The following is a 27,844-nucleotide window of genomic DNA, read 5'->3' on the forward strand; positions in this document are numbered from 1 at the left end:
ATCATTCCTCCAGCTTCTTAATCAGGCTTAACTGCTGTTCCCCAGGATTATTTCAGTGTATCTGAGACACCAAAGCCAGGAGACCCGGAACTGCCCGTATCAGTGGGACAAGAAGATGCCTTTGTGTGAAAAGACTATGGTTCTCTCTCTCTCCCTCTCCGATATAAACATTCCAAGCATACTTATAAATAAGGGATGCTCTTCCCCTGCCGCTTCCTCCCCTGGGTGGGGCAGGGCAGTCCACTGCTCTGATGTCACAGGAGAAAACAGGTGAGGGATGGCATGGTGGCCTCAGTGCAGCTGGAGAAGCTGTCCCCAGACTGGCCTAGGTGGGTCCAGATACTGCATTATTCTGGTGACACGTGAAAGCCCCAGTTACTTACAGAGGCTGCTCTTCGGAATGGAGAGTTCACATAACGAACGAATCCGTCATTGATCCAACAGACAGCCTATGGCCCCAAAGCCCCTGCAGGTGTCAGGGAAACAGGGACACGGTGGGGAGAGAGTTTATTTCACAAGACAAGTAGGAGAGCAGTGCACGTGGGGCCTCCCTCACTGGCTCCCAAGCCCTGGGCCGTGGAATCTAGACTCACACTGGCCCTGGGAGCAAGCCACGTGATCACTCCAGATCTCAGCCTCAGTTAATGCAGGTGCCAAATGCGTTTGTGCGAAAACTAAATGAGATCGTGTTATGGGGTCCTTAGCCCAGCGCCTGGCACACGATCAATGCTCCACTCATGGGCCTGTGGTGACTGCCACTGTTTCCCCACACACTTATCCCCCCAAAATAGAGACACAGAAGACCAGGAGGCCTCCCCATGTTCAGGTCATAGGTAACTTCCAATTCTTTGGAAGAGTCTCAGCTGAGAAGCAGTTTCTCCTTCTCTCCCACGTAGCCACGCCTGGAACATAGCAAGGGCAAAGGAAGCCCCGAGCACACCTGTGTTCTCCATGTTAGGATCTGAGACCTAGAGACCCGCGTGGCAGGCAGCCTGCCCTCCCAAGACCCTCCAGACCCTTGCCCGTCACCGTTGGCAACACCACCGTCCGGTTCTGGAAGAATCCCTAAGTTCCCTGCTGAGCCAGCCTGCCCAGGCCCTTGTACAGACCTGGACTGCCATTTTGAAGTCTCAGCAGTTATGGGGCAAGAGCTAAGGATTTGAGCTCTGGAGGCAAACTCCGTAAGTTCGAATCTTGGTTCGGCCACTTTGAACCAGGTACAAATGGACAAGTGACTTAGCCTTCCTGGACCCCAGTTTCCTCATCTGTCCCTGGGGAAAATCATGGTGGCCTCTCATAAGGTTGTTGCGGGGATTTAATGAATTCAAGGACGAAGCCCATGCCATATGGCACAAAGTGAGGGCCTGATTTCTGCCCCCTATAATTTTTAAGCCAGAGGGACCAGTTCCCACCTGGGCTACTGCAACACCTCTTGACAGTTGTCTCCATAATTCTACACTCCGCCCCTTCAGGACAATCCCCACACACATATCCCTTCAAGTAAAAAATCAAATCACGTCACTCCCTCCACTGGCTTTCCATTTGCCTACAAAGATCCCCTCAACTCATCTCCCCCGCCTGCCCACCACACACCCCTTCTCTCTGATCCAGGACGTGGCCATGGCAAACCCACGAATTCCACTTTTTAAGCGGAATGCTCTCCCCTTGGACCTTCCCAAGGTTGACTCCTTTTTATCACTTGGGTCTCAGCTGCAAAAACACCACCCAGGAAGGCCTTCCCTGTTCTGCCCGCCCATTCCAAGGTGCCGTGCTCCACCCCGAGTCTCTCCCCAGCACGCCACCTGTTTTAGTGGACTCAGTGCACCCACTGTGCCACCCTGCTGACGTCTCTGCCCCTGCGTTTGGTGTGTATCTCCTCTGGCTGGAATGTGGGCTCCACGAAAGCCCGGACCTGATCGGTCTTGGCAAATGCTGGCCCCTCAGGACCTAGACAGTGCCTGACTTGTAGCAGACTCTCAAAAAGATGCATGGAGTTTCTGAAATGAGAATGAAGATCAGGCATCGTGTACCCAGTGGAGTAAGACTTGAAGCTGGGGCATGATCAGAATAGCTGGGGACACTGGAGGCACTCAGGTGCCTTCAACCGCTCATTGACCATCTCTCTATATCATCATTTGTGGAACGTGATGGGCAAAAATTATGCGCAAGACATCATTAAAGATAAAACACAGAGGCTATACAGAAATGCATCCTACAGCATTACATGCTGTGGGATGTACATCCTGTACATTAAATATAGACGTGAACTACACATCTGCTCAAAAGAGTCAACCTATGTGGTCAGATTTGTCGGGCCAAGCTGGAATCACAGATGCTGGGGGAGAGTGGTGGGGTGGGGGGGAGTGATGGCATCTTATGACATTCCTTACCTTAAGGGGAAAAACAGGGATTGGGGAGGAAATCTGAAATCTTGCCGAATTCGAATGCAGGTTTATTTCACGAAAGCAAATGGAAAGAAGAGGTGGTGTCTGTTTCCCAGGACGCTCCATGCACACTTCTCTGCTCCTCTCTAAACTAGAAAGCAGGGCCCCCTTTGATCCCACTCACAAGTCACAAACACAGTCAGGATGCAGATTCTGCCCCCCCCCCCAAGTGGACGAGTAAACACCCAGCTTCCTAGAGTGGGCTTCCTCTGACCTACACAATGCCGGCTGATTAGCCCCGCAGCCCTCCATGGAGAGGCCCGGTTCCTCCTCAGGGGTCCCCCCATCTCCCCTAAGACTATTTCTGTCCAGGCCAGATTGCGGGCTTATCCCACCCCTGGAAGTCTTTGTTCTCATTTTCTCCCAGTGGTATTAGCTACTTGATTTCCCAGCAGAATTTCACTTTGTTATTTCTGGCCCCTCTCGCCAACCTTGCCGTGGGCCCTTTGCACAATTCCTCTAGCTCAACGGACGTTAGGGGATTTGTGTTTTTCAATGAACTAAAACTCAAGTTTTTTAATTTTATGGTGAATCTTATATTCTGAAGTTAAAACGTGTCTTGCTACAGAACACTCCTGATTCACTGGAAATGAAACCACATTTATTTCCCAATGTTTGGGATTTGTACTTTGAGACCCAGCTATTGTGATGATCAGGGTTACCTAATACAGAAAAGCTCAGCAGTTGGAGAACAAGTAGAAATGGATTTTGTTGTCTTCAAAAGAAAATATAACACACGACTCAGGAGAAGCAGCAGCACGTCCTTGAGGACCACGGGATAAGTCAGCCAGAGAAGTCGGGAGGGGCTGGGGATGGAATCACAGTGGCAAATCAGAAAGAGGAGGTGAATTAAACTCTGCAACAAATCCTGGGCTGGTGATGGGAAGCATAGTTACCCAAAGATCTGCTTAAATACGCAAAGGCCATGAAACAAGTCTTAGGGCTCACCGTGGATTCATGCAGAAGAGGATCTGCTCCCAGGGAGCCCACTGGCCCGAACCTCTTCAGCCTGTCTCCTGCCACTCCCTGACCTGAGCTCCACCCACCAACCCCAGAGTCCTCTTGGGTCCTCACAAGTGACATGTTTTCCTTTGGCCTCCACGCCTTCAAAAACATTCCTCTCTACCTCTCTATCACAGGTAGAGACGTCACTTCCTCCAGGAAGCCTTCCTGACCCATCAAGGCTGGGTGAGGTATGTGTGTTACCTTCTCTTCAGGGGCCCTGCATCTATCTTTTATGATACATCCTTTGTGCTGACTTTAGGCAAGGAAGGGCTTATCTACTTGACTTATTGTCGCATTGGCCTGAAGCTCCATGAAGCAATGACCTTGTTCTTTCTGTCCAACACTTGTCACCACTTAAGAGACATTCAGTAAGCATGATTCACTAACAAATGACTGACAGGGGAACCAAAAATACAAACAGCTCAGTGAGTCAAGAACTTTCTTCATTTTTTTCTAAGAGGAAGAAACTCATCAAAAACTGAGGTTAACAAAAAGCCAGGAGGCCCCCCAAAGAAGGGAAGATATTAGGAAGATAAGAACAGTGCATTTTAGGAGAGACCCAATGTAGAGACCCACATGTAAAAGCTAAAAGGACTGAAAGTTGGATACTTTTCAAAGAGTTCCACAAGAATCCAAAGTCTATCAGAACGTAAGAAGGACAGAGCCGTAAAATGCCAGACCGGTTGCCTATATTAAACCAAACTGCACAAGGCACAAAGAGAAAAATCCAGCCCTTTCACTAAGCAGGATGCAGATACAGCACAGATTTATAGGTACAAGATCAAGAAAGCTAAAGCAAGGCAGGAGATGCAGCTTTCAAGAGACATCAAAGGTAACGTTCTTTAATTACACAACAGAAAGGAGGGGGCCAAGTATAATGTTGCCTCTGTTAGAAAAGAGGCTGGAAGGCTGTTAGCAGATGGCTATGAAATGGCAGGCATTGCTGTGTTTCTCGTGCTTTTTCTCAAGGAAGGAGGGAGGGGCGGGGGGAGGGAAAGAAATCATAAGCAACTAAAAATATTGCCGCTTGTGTTGGGTGGTGGGCGGGTGGCCAAATTAGAAAAGGAAAATAACTCCGCGGAATATTTAAACAACTGGATTCACGATCCCGATCTATTTGTCGATGGAGGATTCCACTACCATGGATTACACGCATACTTGCACACTAATGAGTGGGAAAGATGCTACCGAGATCGTAAATTGCCTAGAGACGAATCACCGAAATTTGCTAAAGGGGAAAACAAATATCATGGTCACCTCAGCTACAGGAAAAGAGACCTACCCCTTCGATTTCAGACAGGCTTCAAAACACACAGGAGGGGCGAATCTCCTGTGAGAATCCCGTGGTGTTTACAATGAGTTGGTCCTCATCTAACTCTGGGAGCAAAGTGTCAATCTCCTCCAAAGTACCGCATCCCACCTGGTCTGAGCATCCTGGCAGCTTTAAGTGTGCTATAGGTGGGCAGAAGCAAGTATTCTTGATGTTTATAAATGTATAAATGTGTTATAAACACTTGAAACCCTGCTTACGTTCGTTCAGAAAGGATGGGGGAGGGGAGCCAGTGTGGATCAGAGGTTGCCTATAACGGGTGAATTATAAAACGGATGCAGAAGATTCAGTCTCTTCAGTTTGCCAAGGAGCCACCTCTGACCGGCAGGCGCTGGACTAACTTCATCTCCGGTGTGACTGAGGCCAATCAAGGAACTGCTCATCCCTTCTCTGCATTAACAAGCCCTCCCAGTCCTGCCTAGGAACTCTGGTGGATAGAAGAACAAAGCACTGCCCGGACTATCGCCTTTATCCTAAAGGAGATCCGGCCAACACACACGGACCACCCAAGGATATAGCTGTGATGTGTTTCAGGGTGAGAGTTACACGTGAACTTGGAGTGCAGGGTAGGGAAAGATCCTTGTGAGATAGGACTTAGAGAAGTCTTTCACAGGAAGTGCATCTTTAGTAAAGAATAAGTAGGACTTGAAGGTGAGGAGGAAAGCCAAGAATTATTCTGGGAGGACAACAGTGTGAGCAGGGCGGCCTGAGCAGTGGACCTCAGGAGCCAGACTTGCCTGCAGGGGGCACTATGTGGACAACAGAGGGTGAGAGGGCAGGGCCAGGGCACCGACAGGCCAACGGGTTCTCTCTAGAACATGATCTCCCTTTGCCTTTCCTTTCTATTCCTCTCCTGGAGGAATGGCCTTCGGGCTTCTCCCTGGTCCCCTCTAATAAGTATGTCCTAGTAAGTAATTCAGTGGATAAAATCAATAGCTCATTTTTCCAAAGGTCACATGCTCCTCTCCGCTTTGGGTCCCAGTTTCAGTCGTTATCTCAGAAGACCCATGCGTGGAATCACAGTCACGTCAAGTATGAGAGTAGTCAAGATTCAGCGGGGAGAGTGGAATCTGCAGCCCCCTCAAAATGATCCCTAAATTTCTACTGCTTTCTGCAGAGCTGCACTGCAATGTAGCTCTGTAAAAAAACATCCATGGAACTGGCTCACTGTTGCTGGTCTTAAAACATTACCTCCAGGTCGTTGAAAGAAAGCTTGGATCCTTACATTGAATTTCTAAGAGGACAAAAATTAGCAGGGAGCTATTCTTCAGCTCACGAGTAAGTTCTGCAAAACTTCCTAGACTTGCTTGCATCTCCCCACTCCAGCTTCCTTACAATTCAAGACGACCAGCCCAGGATACAAGACACTTGGCAAAGCCCCCAGAGTATGACCCAACCTCAGTCTTTCTGGTAAAACCCTCTAGTTTTCAAGGGGGGAAAAAAAAAACAATCCCAACACTCCTGATTGGCTTGTCAACTGTTCTCCAAAGACAGAAACGACAGCCTGGATGAGAACAGAACTGTGTGCTCGGGGAACTGTCACCGCCTTTGCAGTTTGGTCAACACCAAACTGTTCACTTGTGCCTCGTAGGCATCTTTGTCTTTCACAGCCTCCAGATGACACTCCAAGAGCAAAAGAAACATGAGCAGGTACGTCTATTAAATATGTAAAATACACCTCTTCCCTTCCCCTCACTTAGCAAACGTATTTCTAAAGAGTGTGGAAAGTCACCCAATATAAAGACAGACAGGTAGAAGAAACATCTTCCATGCCCTTTTTTTTTTTTTTTTTAGCACGTCAGAAGGCAAGTGGGCTCAGCACATCAGCTTTCCACAGAAGACAAATGCCAGCCAATTAAAAATTCAGTTTCTTTTCGTTAAGCTAATTCCTCAGGTTTTGCTAATTAGCAACTAATAGTTCTGTCATCCGAGCTGGGAAACATAAGGAAGAATACCAGCGGTATGTTTTCAATCAAAGCATTTACATGGAGGAATGAATCATATTTTCCAGGAGGAATTACTGCTTGGGAGCAGTTGGGGGCAGAAGCAAAGCAGTCTTCACACAACTATAAAACTGTAAAAGAGACCTGAAATTTTAGAAAAGGGGGCATCTTTCTAAACCCTCCCCGCCTTTAACAAAACCAGCAGGGGATCTGTATGACATGACTGGTGATTCCAAGAAACTCCCCACCAAGACCCCTGCAGGGACCGTTAAAAAAACTGGACTCCGCACAGTGAGACAGAAGACAATGCAACACATGTTTTCTGTAATGGGGAAGAGAATAAAAGTTAAGTGTCGGCCAGGGTACAGGAATGCTTTAACTATTATGTCACCTGCCTTGTAAGTTTATAAAAGAAGAAATGAACAGTGGTTAAGTGAAGGCGGGGGGCGGGGGGTGATGGTGGTTTGAAATATCTGGCTACAGATGAAGCAGGAGTAGAATAAAACTGCTGAGAAATCTTTGGGCCGGAGATGGGGATCCTATCCTGACTCCAGGACAAGGAGGTCAGATTCCCCAAATCTGGCCCCTCCCGTGCTCTCCCCAATTATAAAGCGTTAGTGATCCTGCAGCAGCCAGCCTGTCAGCACCACCCCAGGTCTGAGCCATGCAGCTTGAACATCAACTTTCCTGCCTTGACATACACCCCATCCACAGCTACCCTCGGCGAGACAAACCCCCCGATCCCCCAGTGAGGATTTTATTCCAAACACATGTTGCAAATGTTTGAAGTGTCCGCTATCCTGGGGTTTTCTTTTTCCTTTTTTTTTTTTAAGTGCAACCCACAAAACCGAAAATACTTTGAATCCCGCCTAAGTGCAATTTGTGAAGATGCAACATTGCCTACCCAAGGATAACAGAGTGTTGTGCAATAAAAATTTTACAGATGTCCTTCTGAGGGGAAAAGCGATTTTCCCTTTTCCGGTCTTACAGGAAGCCTGCCCACACGTTAGAAATACAAAGTTAGTATATATAGAAGCACAAATTAGGCATCTTGGAACGTCTGCATTTTCCAACCACAGAGAAACGCAGGAATTACTGTGAGAGTTCACATGCCCAGATACACTGGATTAGAGGAGTCTTTCCCCTCCGACCGTCTGGTGGGGCTGGCAGACGACTCAAAGGAAAAGGGAACGGCCTGAAAAGATGCTCTGAACCGTCAGCTACCGAAGGTCTGCAATGAACTTATGTTCTAGACAAGGCTGCCGACTGAGACAAGGTAAAGAAACGTGGCCAAACTTTTACGGCTCATTTAAAAAAGAGGGTACTTTTCTCACACACTAAAAGATTCTTAGAAGATGTGTCAGTTTCAGCTTCCCATCAGTCGTTTATCTGGATAATTAAATCCACGGGAGGTGGATAAATATTATTACAAGGTACCTAAAAAAACGTTCATTATACTGGTAGAAGATGAAATAAGCCAACAGGATTCTAGAAAAGTCATATCCCACTGACCCCTTGAGGCTTAGTTTTAGGACATCTTTAAATTATTTACCATGAACACCTAACCCTATACTTTTTATTTTTCCACATGTATTAAGTTTGTACTTGTTACATAAAACACTTTCTGCTAGGAATTTAAAAGGTTAAAACTCCAACTCACATAAAAGCTTTAAAATTTCTCTACTCCCCAAACAGGAAAAAAATGATAGTCGGTCCACTAAGGTTCATCGAGAAAGGATTCTGGTCACAGGGCCACGGCACCCCTTGCTAACCGCACACCCTTTCCCTAAGGGTTACAACTCACTCCATCTGTAATCTGTATTTATAGAAGATGCTAACCTCAGGGACGGAGGAAAGCAGGTCTGGTGCAGACAAGCCAGTCTGCACTGAACCGAACACAACTGCAACTCTGATAAAAAAAAAACAAACGTCAGGGGCTTCCTTGGTGGTGCAGTGGTTGAGAGTCCGCCTGCCGATGCAGGGGACGCGGGTTCGTGCCCCGGTCCGGGAAGATCCCACATGCCGCGGAGCGGCTGGGCCCGTAAGCCATGGCTGCTGAGCCTGCGCGTCCGGAGCCTGTGCTCCGCAACGGGAGAGGCCGCAACAGTGAGAGGCCTGCGTACCAAAAAACAAAACAAAACAAAACAAAAAAACACGTCGGTTTGGAGAGTGAACGCATCACTTACAGATGGTGGTGAGGGCATGGATGATGATGATGACGACGGAACGGAAGGAGGGGCAAGAAGGAGGAAGGAACAGGAGAAGAAAGATGGGGCAGAGGAGAAACAGCTACTGTAATGATTCCGATGCATTCGCCATGAGCCAGAGATGGTACTCAGTATTTTATTGGCATTGTCTCGCTTAATTGTCACAAGGACGCCATGGGACTGGGGGTCTTACATCACTCCCATTCAACAGTTAGGAAGGGATCCTTAGAGGGGCCTGAGAGCACAAGCCTACTTGGCAACGGTCACACGGCCAGTAGGCGGCGAGGCTGGAACCTGAGTGCCCTGGTTGCTGAGCTATAATCCCTAGGTCTCCCCATCCATGCGATGTATGTAACGATAGCATTTATTCACGTCCAATGAGTGAGTACGTTGAGAGGGTGGGTCAAAATGGCGTTTGGTGACAGACAACCTACCTCGGTTATAAATTACCGTGTGATTTTAACAGTGATTTGAAAATGCAGTGGGAAAAGCTGAAGCATAACCAACCTATGGGTGCGATGTCCCCTAAACAGGTGACAGTGGACAGTTCCAAGAGCCACCGAGAGTTCTTCAATGCCCCGGACTAGTTCGTACTCCACTGGAGGCCCGGGAGTGGGGGGGGGGGGTCGCACACACGGACCACCGAGAGGGGAGGAGGGCCTCAGATGTGCAGAGATCCTGGCCCCTCAAACGACGGGGAGAGAATTCAATGGGCAAACCGTTAAAACAAACGGGCCGAGGGCAAGCTGCAAGTTGGACGGCACAGACAGAAAGTTAGCAGTCATCTGCCTACTTCGGGCAGCTGTCCTGACCAATTAACTACCTCACCAATTAGTGGGCATCTAGAATCGAACACACAACACAAATATGAGATGGGGAAAGTTGGAAAGTTGTGTTCCCATGGAAGGGCAAAAACAAGACAGGGAACGTGTGGCGAATAATCTGGACTCGATCTTTTCTCAAAAGTAAGCGCACTCTCCGGGAATATTAACATAGGTCGAGAGTACGTACAGTCCCTCCAATTTTCTGCATGGATGAGATCTAATGCAGACCCATCCACAAAAATACAACGTAGAAAACTTAGGCATGTGCTCGGAGAAAAACCCTACCCACACTGTTATAAACTCTCGTTCCGAAAATAAAGGAGAAATCAAATAAAATGAGAGAAACCTCTAAAGAGGGAAGGAAAGGAACATACACATTACGCCTCCTCCTTATTTCTGTATCCGTAAAAGTAACAACTGTAACCACAGGGCTGATAAGCACTTTTTAAACAGAGAAGTTGTAGCCTTTTTTTAAAAGCGAACAAGAAGCCATCAGACCTTTTCCTCCATGCCTCTGACCACTTAAAAGAAATCTCCCTCCACCGAAGAAAATAATGTATCTTCCATCCTTACCAACCATATACTCTCGTTGGGGGGAGGAAGAAGGAGCGTTTACTGAGACTGAAGGTTGTGCGAAGCTCTTTGATCTGCACCCTGATGAGTGAACATTCCCCTCTGCTTCAAGCCAACTAATGAAGGGATGAAATTAGCTTTTATCCTGGGCACTTTCTTGAGCCAAAAACCATGCACTAATCAGCTGTCCTCACTCATCAGTCATCTGGCTAATGACCTTTTGCCTTAAAACACTAAAATTTCTGAACGATGTGGAAAAAGGGAAACGCAAACCAGTCCCCCCTCCCTGGAGCGCGATGGTCCATCTGGAGTCGGAGCAGGTCTGTATCCTGGCAAGGTGATAAATCTGTAATCAAGAGCTGCAAGCCTGAGCATCTCAATGTGAACTTCATTACTCCACCACCGAATTACATGTCTTTTAACTAGAACCAGGCCAGAAATAAACTGAACCCTTGTATATGTTCCTTTACGTTTCTGCCTTGGGAGAAAACCGTTGTATAGGTGTGTTCGGAGCCCTCATTAATTTCTTAAACTTTGTGAGTGATGGAAAAGGAGCTTTCCGAGGTCTTCTGGTCTGCTGATTCCAGAAGAAGGTAGGACACATGGAAAAATCTTCCATAGGAAGGGATTCAGCCTCGGTTGGTTAGAAGAGGTTTGTTCCTCCTCAACAATGAAGCAAAAAAACAAACACACACAAATCACTGAAAAGGGGGAATGGCTGCCGTTAAAGACATCTGCTAATGCCTCCCACTTCAGTAACTGCCCCCCTCTACCAGTCTTCCTCTAGCAGCATCTACTTGGGCGGAGCAAACCTGGTTCTAGCTCCCGGGAAAGGTCCACGTGGATTAACCACAGATGGACACCTTCCTGACGGCGGCCCTCCAACCCCCTGCGAGGCCTGAGAGCTGCTTAGGGATGCACGGAAATGGCTTTCCCTAAAGAGAGGCATGGACAGGATGTGGGAGAAGTAAGCAGTAAAGCAGACAGTCAATTAAACGTTTGTATAAATTCCATTTGTATAAATTAATACACGCCAAATACCTCATTCATTAAGCGCACGCACACACGTGCCCACACACGCCCACACACGCAGAGCCTGCCGCGGCTCCTACGGCAAGTGCCACGGGGAGGGGACCACTTACGGTAGTGAGGCTCCATGTAGCCGTTCCTGGGGTCCATGGCGAACACAGCGCCGCGGTAGGGGACGGAGGGCTCGGCCAGGTGGGGCAGGGACCCATGGATCTCCTTCTTGATCAGCGAGGCCCTCTCGTCGCTGGATGTCGAAGGTTCCTCGCTGATCTTGCCAAGCCCCGGCACGCTCTGTGGCTGCATGGTGACTGCGTTTCTTCTCTCTCTGTGATAGGTCTGTCCAGGACTTTCATCCTCTGAAGAAGGAAGGGAAACGGAAACTCTGTGAGCGGCCATCAACTAGGGCTCCCTCTCCGTCCATCTACCCCCGCAAAAGAAGCCTATTTCTCATTCTTGGCAACTCTGAAAGCTACACCACGACGGGACAGTCTCAAGCCAACACTGCTTATGAATGAGGGTCCAAGATACAAATCGAAGGAGGAAGGCGGGCAGGAAATGAGCCTATTCACTTGAGATGTAGGGGGTCAGCAAATTCTCATCCCCGGTTTCCAGCCGAATCTGCCAGGGAGACTGGCAGCGGGGACTCTTCAGTATCCCCGCGGGTCCCACATGGAACTGGAAGTTTCGCCAGCCTAGGGCTGTGGATGTCCAGTTTCCCCTGGTCTGAGGAAGCCAGGTCTCCGGGTGATCTGGGAAGCGAGGGACCTCTGTTCCTCAGAAGAGGACCCGTTAGAAAGCGATCCCAAAGTGCTTGGGATTTGGGGTTTTTTTGAAGTCAGATTTGTGACCCACTGAGAGATGAAACAGAGCCAGACATGGGACAGAAAACCCATTGGTTCCAAGGGATACAGATGCCAATCATGGAAACCTACAGTGCCCCTTGCAGGACACTTCCTGCTTCCGCCCACAGAGCAGAGCTGAGGGCTAAGACGAAAACGGGGTGAGGCTACGGGTGTGGAGGGCATCAGTCACACTGATCTACATCCATGCTCTGGTGGGCTCCAGACGTCACTTCCAACATGTAAGCAATGGCTTGCTGAAATGCCAGCTCCCTAATACTTCTCCTTTTCATCTGTAAGAACTTTCCATCTGTCCACTATGATTCTCTGCCAATGTGATTGGATGACCTTTCTGTAATAGCAGATCAAAGAGCCGAGGCATAAAATCAAACTGAGCGGGCGATCGGAACCCACAACTAGTGGACCGCTTCATCTGTTAGAATCATACACACACTCTAAACTACGCCCACACAAGCTCTGTGTTTAATCCACAGACTGTGCTCTGGCAGACAAGTGCTGATAGAAACCAAGCTGTTGGGACACTGCTTAGACACCTCGTTTGAAAGCTGTTTCCTGTTCCTGATTCTCAAAACAAAAACTATATTTGGGTATAAATAATAATACTGTTGTACCATTTAGATGAGCAGATTTTGAACTCATCTAATCTCAATACACAAACCTCTCTTCAAAGTATCCCAGAAAGCAGGTGTGTCTGGCTGAGAGCCTCTGAACAAAACAGAAGAAGTATGCTTTAGCAGTTTCACAGCTCTTTTGACAAATTCAGAAGAATAGCTATAAATTTGAATGAGCGTGAAAATACAAACTAAAGTAACAACTACTGTTTTGTGATGCCTAATAATCTGAACTACCTAAAGCCAGTAGAAACTCTCATTTTTCTGCCTATGTTTGGGACTTGAAGAAATAAGCAATATATTTTTTTTTTTTTTTTTTTTTTTTAGCCTAGCAAATGACTTCCAAAACTGAACAGGCAATGCGGTATGTTCTGGACTTTACAGTAATTTTGCTGACTACTGCTGGATAACTGTGAAATATTATTCTAGCGTTATTCTGTGCAGATCCTCACCCCAAAACCTTGTAATGATGGGATAAATTATGAGTTTAATCTATCAAGTAACTACTAAAAAAGAAAATGGTGCAATCCCACATTTTCACCCATTGATCTTTACAAAAGCAATTCCAACCATGCTTTTGCTAATTTAAAAACAAACTCAAAAAAAAAAAACCTACATTTTTATTTTCCCTTCTGACTAATACTTTTAGGCCCTAGGCCACTCCCATACTTCATCAGCAGTAAAGTTGCAGGCTATAGAACGAGGGTTTGCAGTGACGTAAAAGCAGAAAGGTGTCAAAAACACTTCAAAACTCTTAGTCAGTTTTATAAAAATTCCTATAATGCACAAATGACCAAAGTCATGTTTTCCACTAATTTGCGCCTACACAAATTCCCACTTCCAACCGTATAGCGCTGAGGGGCAAATTCTGCAGAAGGCACCTTCATCTGGAAAACCAGAAAGCCCCTATCAAATGGGGCTGTGACACATAATTAGCATTCTCTGGGCAAGATGACTAACCAAGCCCTACTAATTTGTTCCAGGTTTAAAACAGGATTCCCTTGACTTAATCTTCCTAGAAGAAATTAACTTTTCTTCTCTTAAAACGGCATCCCTATAACAGAGTGAGTTTCTTCGACACGATGCCTCTACGGATAGCATCTGCATCCAACTTCGCGAATCACTGAGTAATTGGCACGGTCTGATCACAGCCCTCCCACCTTCTCCCCACCGGTGGGCGAAGGAAGTCGTGCGGCGGGGTACGTGGAAACAGGGGTGGGGGGTGACGTTTTAGCTAAAAATTATTTTCTTCGTGAGAGTTAACACAACATGCGTGAATATCAAATTATAACAAGAAATCGGCAAAGTTCAAACATTTGATACTGAAAACAAGAATGAATTCCCTTAGTAAAGTACAATGCAGGCCAGAATTTTTTTTCACGTGGAAACTTTCATCAGACTGACTTATACAAGAGTCAATGCTCCCAAATGTTCACCTCCCCTCCCCCTCCAGAACATTCCAGCAGACGATTATTTCATGAAGTTCATCTCGTGTACTGAGTTGATTCTGAGGGGCATTCAGATGAAAACTTGACAGTACACATGCCCCAGAATACAGACAGCTAAGAGGCTTGAAGGCGTGCACTCTACAGTGGAAAGGAAACTTTCCAAGCAATATTCCTGCCTGCTCTTATAAATTTAGCAACCACTTCAGCAAGCCAAAAAGACGAGAGCTGTCTAATCCTGCTCAGTTGAGCTGAGTTGTTCAATAAAGTTTGAGAGTCAGAGCAGACAGGCTACGCCAGGCCAAATTATTGACAGAAACATACTGTCCACCATGGCAACAAGCAGAAGTCGGCTGCAAAAATGTAAGCAAACAGCCCAGTCCTCCAGAAGCATCTGCCAATGGACGTGAACAGCCAAACACAAGGCGACTGTTCATGCCTCTCTCCGTTCAACAGCTGCTAGCTCGGGGGTCACACTGAGACATGCAATTCACTAAAAGCTTCAGGAGAAAATTATTTTCAAAACTGTCATCGGGATCCCACTTGGGACCCCCTTGCCTTCTGTAGAGCTGTGCTCCAGGGGAAGTTAAGGAATTCCTAACCCCCTAGGGAGAGCTGCCCCTGCATCTCACTTGAGAAACTCGCAGATCTTCCACGCTCTTCCAAAGGCAACCCACATGGCATGGGACACGCTTAGTGCCATAAACTCTCCAAACTCAGAAGTGGCCTCGTGGCCAACGCTGCTGAGACCGTTTACAGTGAAGGTTTAAAGGAAGTAATCGTGTTGCCTGAAGCAGGACTCAACACACACACGCCTGTGGACGCTCACAAACTCCTGGACGATTTCTCCTCGCGACCCAGGAAACAAGTGCTCTTTCGCCTCGGAATGGAAAGAACAGTTTCAGAGGATTCTTCAGATAGAAAAGTAAAACCCTAGGCTGCATCACTAACTACGAACACCTCCTGTCCCCCTGACCGAATTAGCGGATGAGGAACTCCCGGGAGGTACACGTGCTCACCTCTGAAAGGAACACGGATTTTAAGCTGTCCCTTGAAATCCCGTTTTAGAAGCATCACTCCTCTCTTCCCCCAAGACACAGGAGACACAGAGCAAAAGAGATCAAAATACTTACAACTCGTCCCAGGCTCTGGCTAGCTACTTTCTGCAAACTTCTCTCGGTGGGCTTTCTCTAGCGGTGCAGACCCTCGAGGAACATTCTCGGTGTCTCCCTGCCCCCCTGAGCCTTGGCCCTCTCCCTCTCCCAGGCAGTGCTTGCTCCCATTAGAGGAATTAAAAGTGGTTGGAGCCATGCTAAATTTAACAAGCTCATTAGTATTCTTTCTGAGTGCTTCGGAGTGAACTCTCTCTATTCAAGCCCGCTCTCTCCAGCAGAAGGGTCAGGCTGGCTAATCATTAAATCAAACTAATGTCACCCTATCACAATCAGCCCGAGAGAAGGAGGGTTTATTATTTCAGTTTATGCTAAATAAACGGTTTTACAAACGGTCCCCAAGCAAGGTCAACAGCAGCTTCAATTACAAGACAAACTTAACAAGAGTTGCAATAAACCAAGGATCCCGTATTGACTTAAGAACAGGCTCGATGCCACATATGGCCACTAGCAAGGGTTGTACAGGAATGCATGCTGGAAAATAAAGGAAGAGGGGGAGCTTCTTTCTATGCCAGAATTCGCCACTGCACAGCAACTGCTCATTCACCTCTCTCCAACCAGCTAGATGCTCAGCTCAATTCACTGCACACAAAGGCTGGAGCCCAGACCTCAATGGACCGAGGGAAACACATCAGAACTAGGCTCTCTATTGTGACTGAATTTCTTAACATCTTTTCAAAAAGCGGAGAATGCCTTGAGGCTAAAGGAAGAAACAGGCTAATGGTGAATTGGGAATTCAGAGCAAATTTCAGAGCCCTTTCCTCCTAGCTTTTGAGGTTGAAAGCAAGCTCTTTCCTTTCAAGTTTCAAAGTCCTTTTTCCTCCTGCAGTGTCACAGAAGGATTTGAAAAGAAGGTAATTGTGCTCGCAGTCTCCCTGATCAGAGCTTACGTCCTATTTCTGGTATTTCGGAATACTTCTTGCAATAATAGTGCATATAGCTCAATCCCTTAACCGGCCTGCACTCTGCAATTGCTCATTAAATGAACAATTGCGGTATAAAATGCCTTTTATGTTCAAGGTCTGGATATAAGATAAGCATTCTAGGACTCTAAATTTGGTTTACTAAGGAAACTCTCCATCATTAAATTACAAAACTGAAGTCAGAATATCAGGTTTTCCAAGAAAAGTGGCACTCAGATTTCAGTGAGCCCAAAAGACAGGGCGGCTGGGGAGAGGGACAGAAGCCACAAAATGTTAAGGGGGGGGGGAAGACTGCATACTCGAAAAAGATTTCGAGGCGAATGGGATTCGAACAAGAAAATAATATTTCCGTGTTTAATAAGGTCTGCGTTTGTGAAACCTCATCATTTGCAAACTGAACGATATTATCAAGTCGTCTTCAAATGGATTAAAACACAGGGCTGAGGCTTCATCAACACGTAGAGGGCTATTCCTGACCCCTCACCAGCAGACGTCGCCCCCTTCCTTAAGAAAATAAATAATCCTTTTCCACTACAGAGCGCTTTATCATTTAGATCATCTCACTTGATCCTCACCAGAACCCACTGTTGCAGCAGGACAAGGTGTTAGGTCCAGCTTCCTAATCAGAAACAGGCAGCCACATCCCTGATGAGTAAGTGATGTAAGAGGAATCCCAGCCACGCCTTACTGAGGCCACAAAGTCCTGTTAACAGGACGAGACGTCTGCTCCCAGGCAGGTTTGGGGAATGATACCTGGAACTTGGATGCACTCCCAGCCTCCACCCCCATAACCACCATAAAAGGGGGAAAAAAGTAATTACATTTTGATGCACAGACATTTTCAAACCTTTGATACTCTCCTATTAAGTTTTTATCAACATAAGTCTACTCCTGGGAAGCACCCAGAGGGTCCCAGTGACAAATCCACAGGGAGACATCCAATCTCAGGGTCTTAGTACCATGAAGCATCTTATCCCCACAGGCATGAAGACACACATATGCCCTACACAGGCTACACACAAACACACACACACCCTTTCACACGCTGAGGCTCAACCAATGGCATCTGTGTGTTGCTGCAGTTTTTAATGTGCTCCCACAAGCCTGGGGCCCCAGCTTCCTCTTCTGAGCAAGCAACAGAGCATCGTTTTCTGCTCTCCTCCCAGGAAATTGCCAGGCTGTGTTTGGAAAGAGCATTATTTCATGTTTTCCTATTATACATTGGTGGCATCTTGTCAGCTTTTATTTCTGTGGCTATTTACATTCTGATTTTCTTTGAATAAAAACCAGTGGAACCCAAGTCCTCGCCTCCCTGTTTCAGAATTCTCTCTAAGACTTTGACCAAAGAGAGATCAGAAATGAAAGAGAAGAGGCTAAGTACATTCGTAAGCATTGTAGAATTATGCCAGGAAGTTGGGGGCTGGGGGGAAGTTCCTGTAGTTTTTATAAGCAGAATCTTGCCTCTTTCCATCCTGATTGCAGGGATGCCTAAGCCAGAGGCTGCTCCCTAGAATGTCTCAGAGTTTGGCTTCCAAGGGGAGGAGTAAACAATGCCTTCTCTGAGAACATTTCCAATGTCCTTGGGGTCAGACGTCGCCCTTATGCGGCTACACATACATCTCCCATTCACAATGAGTGATGATAGAGGGAGTGGCCCAGATGGATGGGGGAGAGCTCTCCGCTTTGTCTGCAACCTTTAAACCGACTGCAAGGCCTGCAACACGAGCGGGCTGCCGGGGGATGTGAAGCTTTGGAGAAATTCAAGTGGCAACCCTCCCTCAAAGATCATGGGCTCAAGGATTAACGGGTAGCTCTCTCTTCCCACTTTCGTCAACCAGGAGATCCCAAGGGGGAAGGAGAGAGAGTACAAAACGCCCTCAATCAGAGTAGTACGAATGCCATAATTGTTTTAACATTTCTAGAGTTCTTTTTGCCAAAGTACAAAACATAGTCCAGACTGACCCATATCCCACCAGCCCTTCACCAGAAACTATTTGCTCCCAAGTGTAGGTTAGAACTGAACCCAAGGCAATTTCTGGCCTCACTCCCTACTACTCAGCTTACAGAGCTCCACCCAGCTTCAAAAGGGGCTCCTGGGATAGAAAGAGTGGAGAGAAAGCAAGATGAGACTTTAGATAAACGGAAGGGCAAACCTGACATGGCTGTTCCAGGGCAGCAGAGAGCAAGCAGCCTCTTGCCTTTTTAAAAAGATCATACAATAAGGGCTCCTTGCCATCTGAAAAATCAGGAGCCAATCACACCATCAGCTTCACATATGAGTCCTCACCAGGCATGCCCTGTGGCCTATAGGGTTTTCATTCTCTTTCCTTGTGCCTCTCTCTGAACCCTCACCAATCAGAGGTCCACACCCCTGCCCACCTCTGGGAGGATGCTTCTCGGCGTTAATGATGTGCACAGCAAAGAGTCGCTGTGACCTGGTCCACTATCACCCAGCACAAACCCAGCCTTACGAACCAGCTTTCAAACTTCCAGACAGAAAGCACTAGTCAAGCCCCACCTGTACCTCGGAAGAGAAAAAAAAAAAAAAAGACCACAACAGGCCCCTGAGGGTCCCGGCAGGCTCTCCTATAAAACAGAGATCTTCCTTGTTTTCCTTGAGCTCGCGAAGACCCTTCCTTGCATTAAGAATTCTAAAATGTCATGAAGCTTCTTCTATTAGCCTGCTATTAGTTGCTAGTCGCTTCTTACACAGAGTGAGTTAATTAGTGACATCAAAGGCAGTACAATAAATTCTCAAGAGGGCCCCATTTTTTTCCCTTCTGCTTAATAGTGCATTTATGCCTATCTGCGAGTAACAGTCTCAGGAACATTGAAGTATTAGAGATTTCTTTGAGAACTTAGTTTGAGTGTTTTTTTTTTCCCGTTGCGGAGCACAGGCTCCAGACGCGCAGGCTCAGCGGCCACGGCTCACGGGCCCAGCCACTCCGCGGCATGTGGGATCTTCCCGGATCAGGACACGAACCCGCGTCCCCTGCATCGGCAGGCGGACTCTCAACCACTGCGCCACCAGGGAAGGCCCAGTTTGAGTGTTTTATAAGCAAAGAATGAAGAGTCCCTCTTCCTTGCTTTGCACCTACAGACCTGAGCAGTTAACTTTCCATAATGACATCTGCAACCCACAGTCATAACAGAAAGAGTGAAATGTCTGTTCACAAGGCTAGAGGGTCCAGGCTGCTGCTGCCAGCTGCATCCTCCAATGGGACCAAGCCTATCGATCGCCCTGGAGATCTACCCCAGCTCCTGTCCAGCAGGAGGACGCAGGGCCTGCTCTTCCTTTATTTATTTTTTATTTTTGGCCGCACCAGGCGGCTTGTGGGATCTTAGTTCCCCAACCAGGGATCGAATCAATGCCCGCTGCAGCGGAAGCGCGGAGTCCTAACCACTGGGCCTCCAGGGAATTCCTGCTCTTCTTTTCAAGGTAGGCAGGAAAAAATCTCTGTGTGTGACAGCTTCTTCTGGCCGCACTTTTGAATGGCAGTTCCCAGGTTCGCGCCCACCCTGTCCCCGTCCCTACATCAAAGTCCCATTTCCTAACTTTTCCACCATATTTTAAATTGCAGGGGTGAGCACAAATTTAACTGGCTTCATCTGGTGTGTTTACGTTGCCTGGTTTTTTGTTTTTAGAAGGCGGGGTACTAAGAAAGCCTGAGCATATGGTGGTATTATATTTTTAATAACATTTTAAAGACCACGCTTACTCCATGGGAGGAATCAGACCCTCCAGAGAGGGCATTTAAATATCAAGCGAATATCATTACTGTACTGAAAGGAGCTGGAGGTTCCACCCGCGCTGGGACAAGATTAGGGATGGTCCAGGGCGCTTGCCTCTGCTGACCCAGCCTCCGGGCAAGGCCAGGGGCTGCCTGGGGTCAGGTTTCTAACCACAAAAGGTCCCTCTAGCCACTGCCCACTTTGACCTTAGTTATGAAATGTGCATTCGAGAAATCCAAATGAAAACACCACGTTTTGATTCTTCACGCTCTTACTAGAGAGGTCAGCCTACTTCTAGCTACTTAGCCACAAAGGTCTGCAACTTTGGGAAACACTTTCCAGGAATGGCTCAGATACTATGAGTAAAGCAGGAATGGTCACAAAACCTAATCTCCCCCAAAGCCCATGTTTATGGTCACAGCCAAGACAGGATGCTTTGGTACCCCCACTGCTCTACCCTCCTCTGACCAACTGGACGGGGCAGACACCAATCGTCCACTCTCCTCTGCATGAGAGTAGAAACCAGGACACAGTCAGACCTTTCTTCTGCCCTTTTGCTAGCTTTCCAGACACATTCAGGAGAACTTAATGTCCCACCACCAGGGGAACGCATTTTTATATTCAAGAAGTCCCAATAAAAGCGATTAAGGAAACAAAAGACCAAATTCATCCACATTTCCAAAATACAAGTAATTTTAGTCTCACTCATTCTTCCGACCAATTCAAATCCATTAACCATGTACCAGTGAAATACAGCTAAAATTTGTTTACTATGACATAGGGAGGGCTTCACCTGTCTTGCTTACTCTTCACTGTATCCTGATCAGAAAGACAATGTCATTCTGCTCATTTGCCAGATAAGAAACTATGGTACAGAGAAGCTGGGTTAACTTACCCAAGTTACACAGACGGTTCACAAGCAGAGCCTGGAGCCCAGGCAGTCGAACTCTAAAGCTCCCACGTAAAGATCTAGCTGTTGGACCTCTCTACTCAGCGTCAAGAAATATAAGATAAATTTGAATTTGAATTCTGATCAATGCCCTAGCATACGTCTGCGAACTTCTCAACCATCCAACTCCGCTGCAGCATAAAAGCCGCCACAGACAAGATATAAACCAATGAACATGGCTGTGTCCCACTACTTTATTTACGGACACGGAAATCTGAATTTCATGTAATTTTCACATCACATTGAAAAATGTGAAGAGCCATTCTTTGCTCGTAGGCTGTACAAAAACAGGTAGCAGACTGGATTCTGCTACACTGGAGACTAACTACTACCCTAAAGGAACTTACTCACCTTTGCTAATAAAGCCTGTACCCCAAAACAATGAGGAATATTACAGTCAAATTGCAAAAGCAATAATATTGAGTATTAGGGAGGACACAAAGGGATAGTCACTGTCTCACACTATTAAAATATTTCCATCATCGGCTGTATCAAATGATCCCACTTCCAGGATGTATCTTAAGGGAAAAAAATCGGAAAAGAAGACAATGTATATTCAAGGATATTCATCACAGTGTTATTTACAGTAGGGAAAACTCAGTAACAAAATTAAGGTCCGTTATCTTATGATAGGATGGAATACTATATCATTAAATACAGTGCAGTCAAGGATTTTAATGAGTATAAGGAAAGGATTTTACTGAATGCCAAGTACTGTTCTAAGATGTTACGTGCCAATCCTATGAGGTAAATACTGTTGTGCTTCTCATTATACAGATACAAAAACTGAGGCATATTTATCCAAGAAAACACAGCTAGAGCCTGAACTGGAATTCAGAGTCCACTCACCCACTAGACCACCATGCCTCCAAATTTTTTAAGGGAGGAAGACAAATACATAATTATTTCTATGCACATTTTTTTAAGTTTAAAAAACGCACCAAGATAGCATGAAAATATTTCTATGGATTATTTTTCCTTTATGTTTCTGTATTTCCCAACCATTTGAGACTGCAGATATAGCCGATTTCTTTTACTCTTGGTTTTAATTCTATCCTAAGTATGATCTTCACGATAATTCTCTAGAGAAGTCCAAATTAAGTACACATATATTGAAAAATTATCCCACACGTTTATCTCCTGTAGTCTTGTTTTAAACTACTTATCCCACCTGTTAAGACTGTAAGCGCCAGCTAGGCTATTTTCACATGCATTGATAACACCTTACAATGATGCTGCGATTTATGGAGATGTCAATAAATTCCTTTATTTAAAATTATGCGACTTTTTAATTATTTTGTACCTATACACGAGTACCTTCCAAACAAGTACCAAAAATGCCCTGACATCACTTCCTGCTAAACTTGGGAACTCAGCTTTCACCAGGGCACCCCCTGAAAGGTATAAAGGGAAAGTGCATTCGAAATTATCATTAAACCACGGCTGTTGTTCATATTCCTGAGCTTGTACTAAAAGCCAGGTCGTGTGCCCAGTGCAAAGGCATTAATCCCATTGGCTGCTCACCAGTCTACCAGGTACTCAGTCCCATCCGCCCAGTCATTCAGGTAAGTACCCTGAGGCTTAATAAGTTTAAGCAAGCCGCCTCAGGCCATCCTTCAGCGCCAGGTCTTGGGGACTTTCTCATCTATTATCCGTGATGAGTGACTCCTGCCAAGTGTCTACCGTAAAGTCTCTGAAAGCTGAGCACTGATTCGCTTGTCATTTCCTTATACGTATAAGTGAAGATGATCGTCATTGTTAAAATTATTCTACCTCTTCTTATACAAGTTATCAGGAAAGGAGACTTCAGTCTGTAACCGAAGGACCTGTTATCCAGGGTCTCCAGGTTCTGAACAGCTATTTGTGCAAAGGAACATTTACCACCATCTTCTGGGGGACTGTGTTGGGGACTTAGATGCCAGAAGCCGTCTGAGTATTTGGTTTGTGTTCAAGTTAACAATAGTGCCAACAGTTAAAGCTGTGTGCAGTTTATGGCAAGGGGCGTAAGTCGAATGATTAAAGAAGCATATGGCTCATAGAGAAGAGGGGAAAACGTGCGCTTGGGAGCAGCTTTGCGTGGATTATTTACCAACAAATGAAAGGCCCGTCATGTGGCCCCCGAGTATACTTCCCCTCCCACAGGCCGGAAGGGAGTGCTGTGTAAGTCGATAACACCAGGGTCACAGTGAGCTGAGACCCTCTCCCCCAAGAAAGACGATTATCGAATTATAGCAAATTTCAGAGAGTTTTTTTTTTTTAATCAAGAACAAAACCAGACTCCTTAAAATGCACTATTAGGAATTGTGACCGTTCCTAAAAGTGCCAGATAGATTTCCATCCGTGCACTATGCAAACTAACACGCGTCTTTTCAATTTCTTTTAATGATGGGCTATGCAATAAAAATACAGCAGTGCTTTGTTTAGCCAAAATGAGCTGAAGCAAAAAGTACCAAAATAAATAAATAATAAACGTACATGGGCCACTTACCAAAAATCAAATCATCTAATTCAACGTTTTACAGGAGGCACGTGCAGCATTCTGAAAGCAAAAAAATTCTCATAACACAAACCTCTACTTAAAAATCCCCGCCAGGGGCTGGAGCCAGGGCAGGGTGTTCTTTCTTTTTCAATTTTTTTTTTTAATGTTTGGCTATTAATGACATCAAGTGCCGTATCGCATATATAATAAGGCAACATGGTATATAATAAAAGGAGCTAGAACACCTGGGTCCCAGACTTGCCTCTAGCATTCGTGGGTGTGTGACCCTGGGTAACTTAAATTATATCAGATTGTCAGTTGCCTCACTTAACGGGCAGACAATAAAACTTGCCCTGCTTACTTGCCAGGGTTTCCTGAGGGTTAAACAAAATATGAAAAGGATCTTTATAAATTATAGCATCTATGAGTGCCGGGTACCAGCACTAATCTCCTCATTATCTGTTTGATAATCATGCCAAGCAGGACAGTGGGATGCAAGTGCCCTGGGTCAGGAGGTGGATGGCTAAGTTTCCAGGACTGATTCTACTGTTACACTGGTTGGACTTCAGGCAAGTCACAGGATTTCTCTGGGCTGCTGCTTCCCCTTATATAAAATGAGCCATCGCCAATCACCAGGCTGGAGGTCTTGGGAGAGAATAATCGCTGTTTCACAACCAGAAAGAGGATCCAAGTTAATGACCTATAATTTAACTGGCCATCTCTTTCACCCACTTTTTCAATGTATCTTGGATCAGGCCCATAATCAACATTTACAAAGCATGCCTGCTTGAAATTTGCATTGAAAATATCAATCTCTTCTCTGCTTGGTTCGCTCCAATGACTTGAGACACTTGAACCTTCCCAAGAAATACATTTGCTGTTTCTCCCTGAACAATACTAAAAATGATCAGGCAAATTCTCTCAGGATGATTGTTGGCAACTTACACCCACAGACTGTTTCTGCATGGCCTGTGTACTAAGAATGGACTGAACATTTTCAAATAGCTGAAAAAAAATTCAAAAGAGGAAGCATATTTCATGACACGTGAAAAGTATATGAAATTCAAATTTCAGTGTCCATGAATAAACTTTTATGGGAACCCAGCCAGGCTTACTCATTTTCGTATTGTCTATGGCTGCTTTATCCCTATAAGAGCAGAGGGCCCAAGGGCCCACGCAAATCCTAAAATATTTACTAGCTGGCCCTTTCCAGAAAAAGTGTGCCAACCCCTGACTTGCCCATCTCAGGACCCCCATCAGTGAAACGATGAAGCACACCTGAGAAATACATACCAAAAATAAGGCAGCACCATTTCAAAGCAATAGTGTTGATGCTTCCAAACCTTACGGTGGGTACTAACATCATCCTACTTTTACAGATGAACGAAACAGGCTTAGAGAGATGAACTTCCCCAAAGTCACAGGTCAGTGAGCTGGCGATCAAATCAGTTCCCTATAATTCTAAACCTGACAATTTATATGGCGGGGAAAAGAAGATTTGGGCCTTTCTCATAAACCTTAAGGTAGAAAACATTTCCTGACTTTTCCCTCTCTCAGTGTGTTAAGCACTGTGATAAGTAATGAATTTTAAATAAAAAATCTGAGATGTGTGTGATTCAAGATCGGTTTCCTTATCCAACTTAGGGTGTGTCTGCAGTTGTTTTGAGTTTTGTTCTTTTCAGAACAATCACAAACCAAACACGTACACTTCGGTCAAAAGTGCCACAGTCTCCCTGAAAGCTGAAGGTGACACAGGTCATTTCCCACACATCAAGCTACTTAACGTGCCTTTTTTAAATACAAGGGAACGTGCCCTCTGCTGAGCCAGATATAATCCCTACTGATCTGTTTTTGAAGGCAGGATGACCCAGACTGGCACGTATTTTTGCTAATAAGGATGGAGGAGGAACCTGCAAGCGGCAAGCTTGGAGACTTCCTGTTCCCACCAAACTGGGAATCTCCCAACCAAAAGGCAAAAGCAAATTCAGTCAGAGTTCCGAGAAAGTGTTTCGGCAACTTGTGTGAGAAATTGCATCCAGCGGGGTATAGGGTTGCTTGAGTTGACACAAAGCATGCAAACTGGCCCAGGCCAGCCACTCTCTACACTGGATTCATACAGATGCAACCATGTCAAGGTGTCCGTGTGTCCCAGCAAAGCAGACCAGTAAAAACGAATAGCTGTTGCCCTTGCAGCCGTTATGACTGTGATTTTTCTAGACTTGGAACCACCTGAGAAGAGAAACACAGGCCACAGGGTTGGTGCTGTAGACCAACGGACAGTTAAGTCAATGTCGGGAGGAGGCTATTGGAAAGGAAAAGGAGCTTGTTCAGCTGTTGGGTGTGGGCGTATAGACCAGGCAGACATTCTTGAAGGAGGTTTGGACAAGATCCGGTTTGGGAAAGTCTTTGCTGAGTCTCCTCTAATTCAGACTTTCAAAGAGGCTGGTCAACTTCCCTCTAACCCCTCGGGGATACATTCAACTCAACAGCATAGTATTAACGATGATTCTGGAGCTCCAAAACCTTGCGCCTTGGGGTTTGAAGGCACCTGTATGATTTTTTGTTTATTTCTTTTTGCACTTTTCTTTCTTCTTTCATTCACATCTTGCTGACACAAGTGGAAATTCCTCTTTCTTGGCAGAAAACCTTTACGTTTCCTGCCAAGCCATTCAGATAAAAATTCTTCCATCCTCTTCTCGTTGTCTGGTCCAGTTCTACTAAAGCTCTCAAGAAGGGCTGCAGGAAACAGCAACCAAAACATATAATCCAGGCACTTTTATTGTCCTGGACAATTTTACTAATTCTATTGGGTCTCTTTAGTCTATTCTATCATTTGTAGGGAAAGGAAGAAAAATCCTAGTACGGTCCAGCTAGCCAATGTAATATCCCCTCCCTGTAAAATGAATGCCTCTCTCAGTTCATTCAACAGAATGTTAGCAAGCACTGCGACTTCAAGCCAGAGAGAAGTTGCCTCCCCTGGGCTCTCAAGCAGCCAGCCTCACAGAGCAATGAGTAAAGGAAGCTCATCTTTATTTGTCTTCCTTCCTAAGCATTATGGGCTCTGGACTCTTGGGGAGGCGTGGCCCAGAAGAGGAAGAAGCAAACACTTTTTTACACTTTCAACCTCACCTCCAAAGCTACACCACAAACCTGTCCGATAACGGCAGTATTCACAAATTACGGATCTGCCACCCAAACACGGATTCTGTGCGGTACTGACCCCTTTCTATAAGAGTCAGGCCATAGTCTGCCTTGCCAAGGACCTCATAAATTACTCGGAATAAAACCAAGACAGGTGCGTACCTCCGGGAACCTGCCTTTCCTTTCATTCTGCTCCTCGTCTGCCCCATATTAAAGAGTGCCCTTCCAGGCTCACCCTTGACTGTCACACCCCTCCCGGTGCCGGCAAGGAATGTTCATCCGCATCACCAACTTGCCTCTGTCGTGTAGCTGCCTCTCTCTGTTCAACTTTTCTCCGACAAAGTCTTCGTTGGACCCCACACCACCTCTATCCAATACACCATCTCTCTTCTGTATACACCAGAACCACCGAGCAATAATCCTAAACTCTCCTGACCCCCGCGTCTCTTTTCCTTGACCTTCTGTAGCTTGCACTTAACTCCTGAATTTGTCTGTAAGGTTTCCAAGAATTCTCATTTGGCCAATTTAATGGCTTCCTCTCTGCCCTGATGCTTCAACACAAACTTCCACCCACTCTTTTCAAGTAACCTTTGTGTACTTGTCTTTTTCTATCTTTTACATTTGAATGTGAATTTATTTACAAAACAGAAAGAGACTCACAGACATAGAAAACAAACTTGTGGTTACCAACGGGGGGGGGGGGGGGTTGGGGTTGGTTGAGGAATACATTAGGAGTTTGGGATTAACAGATACACACCACTATATATAGAACAGATAAACAACAAGGACCTGCTGTACAGTACAGGCAACTATATTCAACATCTAGTAATGACCTATGGTGGAAAAGAATCTGAATCACTTTGCTGTACAACTGAAACCAACATAGCATTGTAAATCAACTACACTTTAATAAATAAACAAACAAATAAACGAATAAAGAAAGAATACATTTGAATGGCTCCAAAATGTGAATATCCCAGGCCTTTGTAAATTCCTTTAATGGGTCTATCTGGATGGACTTGAAATTCATTGTGGGGTGAAAAATCAACGTGTGTGCAAAAATGTAAGTTCTAATTTAATAGCATAAACAGAAAACAATCACTAAAAAAAAACCTGTACATACACTTGCACTATAAAGTTTTGAAAGGTGGCGTTTTAATATGGTTGCATACTTCCG

At 45.8% G+C, this 27,844-nt stretch overlaps 1 protein-coding gene across 1 annotated transcript in view; it reads right to left on the bottom strand.

Moving 5' to 3' along the window:
* GLI3 (GLI family zinc finger 3) overlaps positions 1–27,844 on the bottom strand; it is a 282,714-nt gene that overhangs the window by 175,959 nt on the left and 78,911 nt on the right. Inside the window, exon 3 of the mRNA XM_082662430.1 lies at positions 11,469–11,711. Coding sequence (XP_082518556.1) covers positions 11,469–11,711 — 243 coding nt within the window. The remainder of the gene's footprint in view (positions 1–11,468; positions 11,712–27,844) is intronic.

Source organism: Grampus griseus, assembly GCF_964374135.1.
Source record: "Grampus griseus genome assembly, chromosome: 9".
Lineage (NCBI taxonomy): Eukaryota > Metazoa > Chordata > Mammalia > Artiodactyla > Delphinidae > Grampus > Grampus griseus.